This window comes from Trachurus trachurus (genome assembly GCF_905171665.1).
Source record: "Trachurus trachurus genome assembly, chromosome: 11".
In the NCBI taxonomy this organism is placed as follows: domain Eukaryota; kingdom Metazoa; phylum Chordata; class Actinopteri; order Carangiformes; family Carangidae; genus Trachurus; species Trachurus trachurus.
Window position 1 is genome coordinate 6,109,176 of NC_139904.1, and position 12,044 is coordinate 6,121,219.

Below are 12,044 nucleotides of genomic sequence, written 5' to 3' on the forward strand. Positions count from 1 at the left end.
TGCTCTCCATTATTTCTGCTCCACGCTGCGTTGGATCCATAATAACGTAAAGTCGACACATGACTGGAGGTATATATTGAGTCGTTAGGTTTTAATGTTGCACAGCTCTGGTCCGGTCGCTCGTTTTAACTGCACACAACTCTATGGTGTCCGTGCAAATGTGACGCCAGAGATGTGAGTCGATGCAATGCAGCAGGTCAGAGTTGCATGTAATAAGTGTGATGCTTCACATGGACGTTGGCGCTGCAGAGAACATCCAGACGGTTCAGTAAAAACCACGTCTGTGCAGCAGCTTCATTTGACCCATAGGGAGGTTTTTAAGTTAGGAGAGGTTTAACCATCAATGTCCCCTGATTAGTTAACTCATGAACAAATTTAAAATCTCTTTTAATTTTCTCTTGTTGAGTCTTTGTACTGTAATTTTTTGATTTTAAATATATCAACTTTATTTATTGAAGGGAAAGCCCCTTGAGGTGGGTCACCTGGTTTTCAAGGGGGATCCTTAGCATCTCAACAAGCAGCAGTGATACAGACAGAAGCAAAATAGAGATAAGACAAACATGAAAGGACAAAATCAAAATAGAGGTGATAGAGACAAAAACATAGAGCAAATATAAAACAAAAGCAAAGCACACAGGAAAAGGAAAAGCATACATTGCACATGTACATCCGGCAACTCCAAGACCAGGCAAATATCACACACTAAAAGCACGAGCATTGTGTTGCGATATTTACTTCTTTGTGTCGTTTGTTGTCACTGTTCTCTCTTGTTTGAATATATCTTAAATTACTTTTGTCTGCACAAGCACCTTGAAAGGTGATATATAAAAAAGGTTATTATTTTTTATTTTATCTATTGGCTGCAGTGATTATGACAGGAGCAAAGGAAAAAGTCAGATGACAAAAGTAAGTAAAAGGAGACGAATGGACGGGTCAAGAAGAGTCGAGAAGTTTGATTCCCGTGTGAAAGCAGCTGTTTATCTGGTGTGTTCCAGGACGACTTTGAAAGTCGAGCGCGTTGTTACCATTGTAACCGTGACAACATTCATCCAGTCAACCTTTCTTCACTCTTGAGAAATCATTGTTGGAGTTCCCTCATTAGAAACGGCATCAAGGTGAAGTTTGAACAGGAAAATCCAACAAGAAAAGTAAAACAAATGAGTCAGGAGCTGATGTTTAATGGTGAGTTTTCATTCAGATCAATACAAACTGATGTTGAACTGTTTTTCTGATACAGGAAGCAGTGATGTGTCTAATAACTCTCACCAAGTCATGTGTAATCTACTTTACCTCGCTGTTAGTCATGTAACCCTGACGTCACCAGGCTGTCACCACAATCGAAACCATGACAACCAAGGTCTAGTTGGCCTTTCTGCTACAGGTCTTATGAGAGAGTTGTTGAAAAAAAAAAACAACAACCTCTGAAGGACGCGTTGCTCTTGACACAAACCTGCGATCACACGGCTTTCACATGTGACAGGACAGTGAAGTGGATCTTACAGCAAAGTGTCCTCTTGTCTTTAAACTGTGGAGAAAAAAAAAGTTCTGGTTTAAAAGAGGAAAAGTTTCACAGTGACGCCAACACGAGGCTTCGTATCCGTTGACCACAGATGGAAAAGTCTTCCAGGTTTTGTTGAAACCTCCTCCTCTCGTTCTTTCTCTCGTGGTTAAACCATTCCTCGTCTTCGTCATTTTTTAAAAAGTTTTATTTCCAGGGAAAAGAGCTCCTTGGTTTTCAGAGATCATATAAAGCTCTGCTAATCTCTCTGATGTTGAACATATCAGCAACACACAGTTTCACCAGGACTCCCATCTTTTTTCTTTATCTTTTCTTTTTTTTTTTGATATGAAAATCTGATATCTGAGCACTTGAAGAATATATAATGTGTCTCTGGGCTGCGCAGCTACGACAGAGTATCTGTGTGTTTGAAGTGGGTGCTGCCGTGCATATTTTCTGTTTTGAAGCTGATTGCAGTTGATTAAGTGTTATTTGAGATGTTGTTGAGATTTTCTCTCAGCGAGGTCGCCTGTGTTAGTGTGTGGGATGGTTTCATCAGGATGCTTTGATGTGTGTGTGTGTGTGTGTGTGTGTTTTTCCTTCAGATGCTTTTAAGGTAGATGTTTCATTAAAACACATCAAAGGTAAAACTCTGCTCTCCTTCTCCCTCTTCTGCCCCGTCGCTGCTTTTGTCTTTGCTGCTTTTAAAAGTATTCTCAAGTATTTGTCCTCCAGTGTTTACTCTCTTTCAGCTTCTTCTTTTTTTCTTCTCCTCTTCAAACCTCCTGCTGTCGTCTGACACACAGATTCAGCTGAAGACGTTTTAGTGGATTTGTCTCTAACATCGTGGCCTCCGGGTGGTTTTCCGACACAGATGTGTTTGGTCTGTGGTGCAGGATCCCTGATGTTTGGCTCCTGCAGCGAAGGCGTCGCCTCCGCCTCCTTAGCTTTGATTACCTGACTTGATTTTCTGTTTGTTAACGCGCTGATTGAACATCATTAATTCAATTTCCTGAAGGAGTTAGTGCCGGTGTCCCCCCCCCCCAAAATGAAAGTCTACAAAACTCCAAAATCCCTCAGTCAGTCAGATACTTTGTGCTTTTCTTAGACCTTCACCATCCTGGAAACAGAGGAGATAAGGACCAATCTATATGAAAGTCTTATTTCTCTTGGGAATACTTCTGTGTTCTGGTAGATGAGTGGTTACTGAGCATGTTTTTTATCGGCTCTGGCCCTTGTGCAGGAGATCGCTGGTTCAATCCCTGACAAGGATGATCATTTACTTTGTGTCTGTTGGGAAATATAACCGTAAAAAAGTCTGTTAAAGGAGACATATTATGTCCCTTTTCAAAATATCCCAATGATCAAACATCACAGCTCTTTCAATCCTCTCAGTACAGCCCTGTTCAGAACATTACAAGTGTTGCTGGAGCTCCTTTGAACATTTTCCACTGTGTTTTCACTCTCCATGCACCTTGTGGATTGGTGAAGTTGCACCAGAGACCACTCTTCTACTACCGTTACCTGTACTCACAGGTAAGGGTAGTATTATGCCAATTTGAAAACTAATGATATCAATGGATGACAACTCAGGGAACAGCTCGTAAAACCACACGGATTTCAACTTAGGGAGCCTGAAAATTACTATTTTTTTTGTGAATTCTCAGATTCTGGAGCCCGGAAAGCAAGAAAAACACCCAGATACATGTTAAAGAGCATTCAAAAGTGATATTTCCATAATATTTCCCTTTTAAATGCTTCACTCTTTCTAGTCTACCATTTTTATGCAGTTTGGCCACCAAAAAGATTTTTAACCAATCTTTTCATTTATTTAATACACATTCATAGGCGTTAATATGCTTTAAATATATGGTATTTCCATAATATGTCCCCTTTAAACTTTGGTTAACATGGCACAGAGCTGCAGCAGGTCCCTTGAGCTTATGTAATTTATAAGATGAGCGAACTGTTCAGACACAGGTGAAACGTCACATTGAGCTATTTAGAGTCTCCTCAGTCGTCTGGAGTCGGTTCATTAGGTTTTTAGCGTTCGATCTGGAGCCGAACCACCGCCACCGTTAAGTCTGTGGAGACTGAAAACAGCAACAACAACTCATTCACTCAGCATCTCAAACAGAGGCAGCAGCTAAAGAAGAAGAAGTCTACATGGAAGCATTTTGGATGAGGTGGTGTTTCACGTCTCCAAAGATATGGAGCCATATTTAGAAGTGAAAATGTGTTTTTAAAGCCCCAGTATGTAACTTATTTGGCTTTTTATTAGCAAAAATCAAATATTGCTTTCATAAATAGGCTATGTATTTAAATATGTATTTAAGTGGAATCACACCCGCATACAAATGAAAGCTTTCTCGTACCTTAGAATGAGTTGTTACAAGTCGTTACAAATACATAAGTGGGCGATGCACCAAACCGAGGCTGCCATGTTGCATCGCCATTTTCTATGTTGAGTGGCAGCGTGACTGTAGGTAACCACGGAAACTCACCGGAGCTGTCGGCTCGGCCTGTTAAAACTGTCACCACTGTGTAGTGTGAGAAAGGATGGAGGCACTGATGTTGCATTCAGGCGGATGTCATTTTACTTGATGAGAGAAAGACGGTAAAACGTGGGTCAGGTAAACAATACGACATCACCATGACAACATATTGTCACGCCTGTATTGTTTTGCCTCGTGCTGGCGGACCACTTGTTTACATAGACACTTGTTTATCCTGTTACATGCAGCGTATGTTGTCTGTCTGACGTCTGCCCGATTTCACGTGAATGCAACATCAAGAATACGTTCTGATATGCAACCACACCGCTAGAGGGGGGGAATTCTTGCACATTATACCTTTTAAAGGGCGGAAATTAATGTCAATTGCAAATCAGGTGTGGTGTTAATCCACATCGTTGAGCTCTGGAAGAAATAAGAAAGTGACGAAGCAGACTCTGGTGTTACATGGCGACTTTTCTCCCCACAGGTTGTTAGTGTGTGTGAACAGTTCATGTTTCCTAGAGACGCTGGTGACACTGATGTGGTTACGATGCCTTCACTGGTCTGGGCATGAATGAGTGTAAGTAAACTGAATGTTTGAACCCACCTGGGTTTTTTCCTCACGGCGTGACTCTACAGAGGAGTGAACTCTGAGTGCCCCGGCTCATGGAGGCGTTTGACCACATCACTGTCCATCAGTTTAACGTCTCACTCACCTGTATCACCACCAGGAGCCAAGAGGAGGAGGTCAGGTGACGTTCTCTATGTAATGACGACACTGGAGGTCGACCGCTGTTCGATTCCCATTTCAAAACTGTCAAGAGTTGTTTTCTTTTAACCACAAGTACAATTGTTATGTAACTTTAACCACGTCATTATGACTGTAACCACGGCAGCCACCTATTATAACCATTAACCACCCTGATATTGATTTTCAACAGAGAAGTCGTCCTCTGGGTCCTTTCAGAAAAATAATGGAATAAGTAAAATAACTCAGACACAGGCTGGATGGCTTGTTGTTGTCTGGACTGAAACTGTACTGTTTCTCTGTGAGTTCATTTCATTCATTTGAAAATATTTCAGATTTTTTTTCTGTTCTGGTCATAGAAAATGTTTTTACAACAAAAGACCTCTCATAATTTAAAAATAAATGGACTCCACAGCCACTTCATTCATTTTTCTTTTCATATTTATTCCATTCATGGAGCACATGCAGACATTACATGATTACATATGTTAACTTTTCTCTTTTCTTTTCTTTATCTACATATAATACAGTAATGGAAAGGAGCAGGAAGAAGAAAAGCTTATGATACCTGCCCCTTTCTATACTGTAGTTATAATTACATTAGCTTAGATACCAAGCATTAACACCAATACCACACACAATTCCAGAGAATTAAAGATGAGGAAACCTATAATAACAAAAAGAGAACAAACAAAACAAACAGCAATGAACACAATTTGTCTATCATATACACTTATTTTAACTTTTGCTTTTTCCCCCTTCTGTTTCGCTTTCTCCTTTATCATAAGCACATATATTTTATTATTTGTATCATATCGAATATTTGCTCTTCCTGTGGAATTTTATGTTTACGTTTCCATGGTTTCGGTAGTCGCGGTAAATGCATGGATTTTTTTTTTTTTTCAATGAAAATCTGTAAAACGCATGGATCATCACGCCAGCTTTTAACAATGGATATCACATTGACAATCAAATTGATATCCGTGTTAAAAGCCAGCGTTAATAGATCCATGCATTTACCACAACTATAGTTGCGTTTCCATCCACCTTTTTTTATTCGCATTTTCAAAAATTGCGAATAATTACTTGAATGGAAACGCCAGAAATTCGAAAAAAGGCAGTAAATGCGCATAAAAGTTTATACGCTTGGAGGGGGTGGATTTGTCAGCGTATCGATTAAAGGAAATGCGAGTTTTTGTGATGGAAACAGATTATGCGAATTGAGGCAGAGTTTGTGGGTGAAGTGCTGCTGGACTTCACCCAGCGACGTTCAAACAAATGGAGAACAGCGCGGTGTCCCAGCTCTCCTCTCTGCAGTGGGGGGGGGACGCCTGGGAGTAATCTCGCCTAGGGCACCAAAATGGCTAGAGCCGGGCCTGCTCTGCACCCTGCGACCCATAATCTTTTGTTTATGACGGTTAAGACTACACAAACACACGCCGTAACATCGTTATGTAACATTATCCACCGCTCCATTTATTGATTTTTCACCGGCTTCGTATGTAAACAGATGCACATGGGCGAGAGGAGCGTAACCAAAACAGCGGAAAAGCAAGCGGACTTGCACAGTTCCCGACTGTTTTTCTGTGTAAATATCTCATGTTACAACATGAAAACCTGCGGCTTATATTCAAGTGCGGCCTATAGTGTATTTTCTTTTAAGATTTAGCTGGTGCGGCTTATACAGGTGCGTCTATAGTCCGGAAAGTACGTAAATTGTCCATGATGTTGAGTGTCAGCTGAGTGTCAGCTGTCAGTTGAGTGTCAACTGTTGGATACATTCACGCTCTCTTATGACGTAATCTCACGGCGCACCACTCCTCCTCTCCCAATAATCGCAAAACAATAATGAATGGAAATGCTTTTTGCGCATTTTCACAAAATCCGCTTTTAAATTCGATACGACTTGGATGGCAACCCAACTGACAACGACTGAAAACCATGGAAAAGTCAATGTACAATTCCACCGGAAATGCAAAACCGGCTTCCAGTTTTGACCATAGATGACGTTCGGAAAAAGGTGGATAGAGGTATTCATTATAGATGCATTACACTACATTGATTTTTTTATTCAAAGCAGATCCAGAGCAGCAGTAAAGTTTCCTGCTCCGAGTCCTCGACTGAAAATCCCCTCCACCTGTTTGAGTTAATGATTAAAGCAGAAGTAAGCGATATTTTTGTGTTAATATAAGTCTTAAATAGTTATATCTTCCGACAGCAATCACTTACATAGAGTGTTTGGACCGAAACACGGGTCTGTCAGTCCCTCTGCTCTGCTCTGAGCCGAGGAGAAAACTTTTCTTGTATCCTACAAGTTTTGGTGCGTTCAAGGCAGCCCGTAACTCGTGTTTTTCTGACCTGTGAAGTCGTACCAGTTCGATCTGGCACGAGTTCACGGGTCGAAAAAACACGAGTGGCCGTTATAGTGACTTTCACAGGTAAAACAGGTCGGAAAAACACGTGTGGGTTGCCTGGAACGCTACGAAGTCGTAAGTCGTGACTTGAAGCCGTAACTTACGATTTCAAAAGCCTGCCTGGAACGCAGCATTAGCCAAAACGACCGGATCGCTTACTTCTGCTTTATATGATCTGCACAACCATCAGTGCAGCTGCTTCACCTCCTCCTGACTGGTCTCTGACTCCTCCTGTCTGCTCCTCTCTCCTCTCTCAGGTATTTCACCAACATCTCCATCGGTGGGCGGGACTACTCCTTCAACAGCGACGGCTACCTGTCCAACCCGCTGCTGGACGTCATCTCCTACACCAACGGGAGGGGCTGGGAGGAGGTCAGTGTGCTGCGCGAGTCGGTGCTAATTATTATAGCGTGTCAGCTAACCACAATTTCACACCCCATCAAACATGCTAACTCATCAGTGCTCAGTTTAACCTTTCTGCTGCTTCACTGTCTGTCTCCCTCTGGCTGCCTCTGTCTTCCCCCCTCCCTTCCTCCTTCCTCTCAGTCTATCCCACAAAATCTCATTAGATCTCCTCCTCCTCCTCCCACACGTCTGCCTCCACTCTTTGTGGGTCTGTCAGCCCTGTTAGGCGGCGCTAACCCACAGTCACACATCCCGTGTGCAGCAACACTTGTACAGTAATAGCACCAAATCCAAGGTCGGCCTTCTGAGGGCACTTTCAATTCCGCGAGGCTTCGTTCGACCCGAGAAAAACAAGTAAACCTTTTTGCTCTCTCCTGCTGCGTTCCATTTGCTCCTGACCTTTAACGACTCAATACCTTTACCGCTGAATGCAGACTCAAGGCTTCCCTCATTTTAGGGGCGATAACCGAAAATGAAAGAAGAAGAAGAAGAAGAAGAAGAAGAAGAAAAAAAATCTACTTATGAAAAAAAAAAGAGAAAAACTTCACCAGCAGAGCTTCACCTTCCTGTCGGAGCTGAACTTCATCCTGGAGGTGCCTGGCCGTGGATGAGAGGGTTGAATAAAGGATTCAGATTAGAGCGCATTAAGTGGGATTTAAGGAATAAGTAAACTCACTTTATCCCAGACAGCTCTCTAAGCAGCAGCTCTCACACCTGTGTTACCAGACTGAAACACACTCAGCACCACGCGGCCAAGACGGACACCGACGCTGGAGAGGCTGAGCTCCTGTTGAGGTAAAAGCTCAGCCGCGTTTTGAAGGAATGAGTAAGAAAGTGAAGACGCTGCAGGGAACAAACTCTGAAACTTTTGATGTCAAATCGGTCACTTCACTTGACTTCTTTTTTTCTTTTTTTTCATTCTTTTGTCACCAGTTTCTTTTTTTTTTTCTTCTCAGCGTCCGGCCTCTAAAGCCGTCTTCATTCACTTGTCAACACTCAGGATGAAAAAACATTAAAGGAATAGTTCACCAAAAAATGAAATTCAGTCATTATTGACTCATATGAATACTCCAGAGTAGTTTGGATCTAGAGACCCGGGAGGCCGGTTCGTAGTCCAACAAAAACTTTATATGAGAGTCAATAGCGCCCGACACAAAAACGTCCATAAAACTACACAAAAACCATTTAATATTCCTCCACACTGCTCGTCCACTGCAATCCAAGTGTCCTGAAGGGAGATAGTCCAGAGTTTACCCAAAACAAAATTTCAATCAAGGACTGTTTAGGCTGTAAAAATGTCCTAAATGACGTTGCTTCGAGTAAACTCTGGACTATCTCCCTTCAGGACACTTGGATTGCAGTGGACGAGCAGTGTGGAGGAATATTAAATGGTTTTTGTGTAGTTTTATGGACATTTTTGTGTCGGGCGCTATTAATCTCATATAAAGTTTTCGTTGGACTAGGAACCGGCCTCCCAGGTCTCCAGATGCACTTTGAGGAATAAAAAACTACTCCAGAGTATTCATCAGCATGAGGGTGAGTCAATAATGACTGAATTTCATTTTTTGGTGAATTACTCCTTTAACATGACAATGTGGCGTAAATCTTTCCTCCTTGTTTCCTTAAAACTCTGACTTCCTGCCGGCGGTTTGCTCAGTGAGCGATGTTGGTGCAGGTTGTTGTTCATCACGTATGCAGCGATCTGAAACTGACCCCAGTTGTGTTTTTGCAGATGATAACAAGCCTCAGAGCGAGATTCAGATTAGGCCAAATATTCAAGTTTAGTGATGATACAAATAAGCAGCCCTCATGAAAAATAAAAGAGCTCCTTCTACTTCTACTTATCATTTGATTGCCGAACAAGGGGCATGTATTTTTGGCCAGTTTCAGCTGTTTTATTCATGTTTTTAAGTTTTTTCTCTACCTCACTTTGTCACACATCCAGCCTCCAGTTAGTTTTTTTTTTTTCCTGGCAGAACCTCAGAGAAGAGCACAGAGCTACAGCAAACTGAAGTATCGCTCATCTGTGGGAGTCGTGATGGTGTTTTCTGCCCTTTTCTGATGCATCTCACCTTTCCTGCACCGAGTTCTCACTGAATGGAGACTGAGATAGAGCCGGAGGAGATAGGTTACTCCGTCTGCTTCTCCTCCAGGGATCAGGGGAAGATAGAGGAAGAGAAAACTGACAGATAAGGGTTTACTTCCGATGCTGCTCTTTTGTATCTGCTGTTAAGATGAATTTAGGAGGGAATCGTCAGGGTAGCCGTGTCGGGTATCGAACGGGAAACGTCCCTCAGGATTTCACAGTGACCTGCAGCAGCTTAACTGTTCATACGATCTGGTTCAGACACTCATCAAGGAATTTGGAGATGCTAGGGTTCATCTTTTGTACATACGATGGGCTTAAAGACTGAAATCTGCAAGTTTGTTTGTTCTTTAAATACTTAGGACAAACTCACAGAGTGGTTTAGTGTCTTTCAGCTCATTGTTTTGGTTGGAAAACACCACTTTGCTCCACTAGAAATACACACCAGGTCTATTCTGAGTGGAGCCCGATCGCTCCAAACAGGAAGTCACACAAACTGAGCCTCCTGTTAATGTCACAATACCACACAATGGACAAACTCCTGATTGTAAAAACACAAATTAGAACATTTTATGATCAGACTGCAACATTTTTCAATACAACACATCTATTGATCTCACTTTATACACAGCAAAACCACTGTGCACACAAATCATAAACAGAGTAGCCTATGTGTAAATTAGCGGTTAGAATTTGTTTAATCAGGTTGACAGAGCTAATATTACACGACTTCATATGGTTACATTATAGTTTCATCAACTATAAATTCAGATTTAAAGCAAATTTGTCTAAAAAATAAAATATACAAGTTCTATTTTAGCTCACTGTAAAACCACTTTTGCAGCCTTACGATCAATCAGTGTTTTTCAACCTTGGGGTCGGGACCCCTCATGGGGTCGCCTGAAATGTCTAGTAATTGCTAAAAAAAACAAAAAAACATTATTATTCTTTAAAAAATTATGATTAAAAACATCACACACAATCTTAAACAACTGTATTCTATACTTTCACTTTCTCGAATATGAATCGAGTTCAAATAAAATGGCAATGGCAATTGGCAAAGACAATTTTCCAACATGGTGGACAATAAAAGTTTATTGTATTGTATTGTAAAATGCAGCATAAAAAAATGTTTGATTGACGGCGTGGGTCGCCAGAAATTTGTGATGTCACAATGGGGTCACAAGCCAAAAAAGCTTGGGAACCACTCTGCCCTGCTAAGCCAGACCGCAGTAACTACCGAAAATTCGAAATTGATTTTTTTGTGAAATTTAACTTGTCAATAAATGTTTTATCTTGTGTAAAATTTTCAGCGGTCAATATTGCTCAGTTTTGGAGATATGAGGTATGAAAAATTGCAGTAACTACAAAATCACTCTTGAAACTAAGCCAAACCGCAGTAACTACAGTTACTGCACTCTGTATCTGTTTCCCTGTACAAAATCACGCTCAAAACTGAGCCAAACCGCAGTAACTGCGCAGTTACTGCACTCTGCCTCTTTTCGCCTGCACTCCACCTGTAGTTACTGCGTTCTATTACACACCGCTAGCCAGTTACGGTAGCTAGCTAACGTTAGCTTCGGCAGGTTAGCACCAGCACAGGGACCGGTTCGCCCCACTCCCCACTCAGAAACACCGCTGTTTGGACCCTCGGACCCCCCCCCGCCCCACCCCCCACCCCACCCCCCGGACCCTCGGACCGTCGGACCCCCCCCAGCTATCCATGGTGCTGAACCGGTGACGTTGTTTACACTGTGCGCCTGTCTGTGAAACGTGCGCTGCTGCAGGGACTGGGCAGATCTGTCCCACTTGCTTTCTCCCCCACTCCGTTATGATCTACCGTCCCACAGAGTAGAAGAAATACCGGTAGGCTACACTTTTTTTCCCCCTTCCCCGCTCCGCTCAGCGCGGCTGAACCATAGGCTGAACCCGGCTTGTATGCGGCTTGAGCTCAGCCCACACGGGCGCGAGTCTGCTGCAGCCCCCGCTCCTGCTGACAGCAGACTGGGGGAGAAAAAAATATATTTCTCTGCTCTGATGCTTTGGTTGAGCTTAGGCCATGAAGAAAGAAGTTTGTTAAGTTTAGTAAAAAGACCAGGTAGAGGCTAGACAGGCTAGAAGCATGCTGGAAAAAAACAACAACATTGTAGTTACTGCACTTTGCCGTAGCATTACCTGTGTATTTATTTAAGGAAACCTGGCACCAGAGCGCAGTATCTGCTTTTTAGGGGTCAAATATAAAATATGTGGTCATATATTTTATTGCATAAATATTACTTAATGAAAACCTGTCAAATCTGTGTATTTTCACTAATCTACCTACAACACATTTGGAAGGCAAATCAAAAAACTTTAAAGCCATTTTTCTCAGTTTCACTGTTCGCGTAGTTACTGCGGT

General features: G+C 42.2%; 1 protein-coding gene across 1 annotated transcript in view; it reads left to right on the top strand.

Moving 5' to 3' along the window:
- grin2da (glutamate receptor, ionotropic, N-methyl D-aspartate 2D, a) overlaps positions 1 to 12,044 on the top strand; it is a gene marked incomplete at both ends in the record, with an annotated part of 160,155 nt that overhangs the window by 63,559 nt on the left and 84,552 nt on the right. Inside the window, one exon of the mRNA XM_083982355.1 lies at positions 7,413 to 7,527. Coding sequence (XP_083838481.1) covers positions 7,413 to 7,527 — 115 coding nt within the window. The remainder of the gene's footprint in view (positions 1 to 7,412; positions 7,528 to 12,044) is intronic.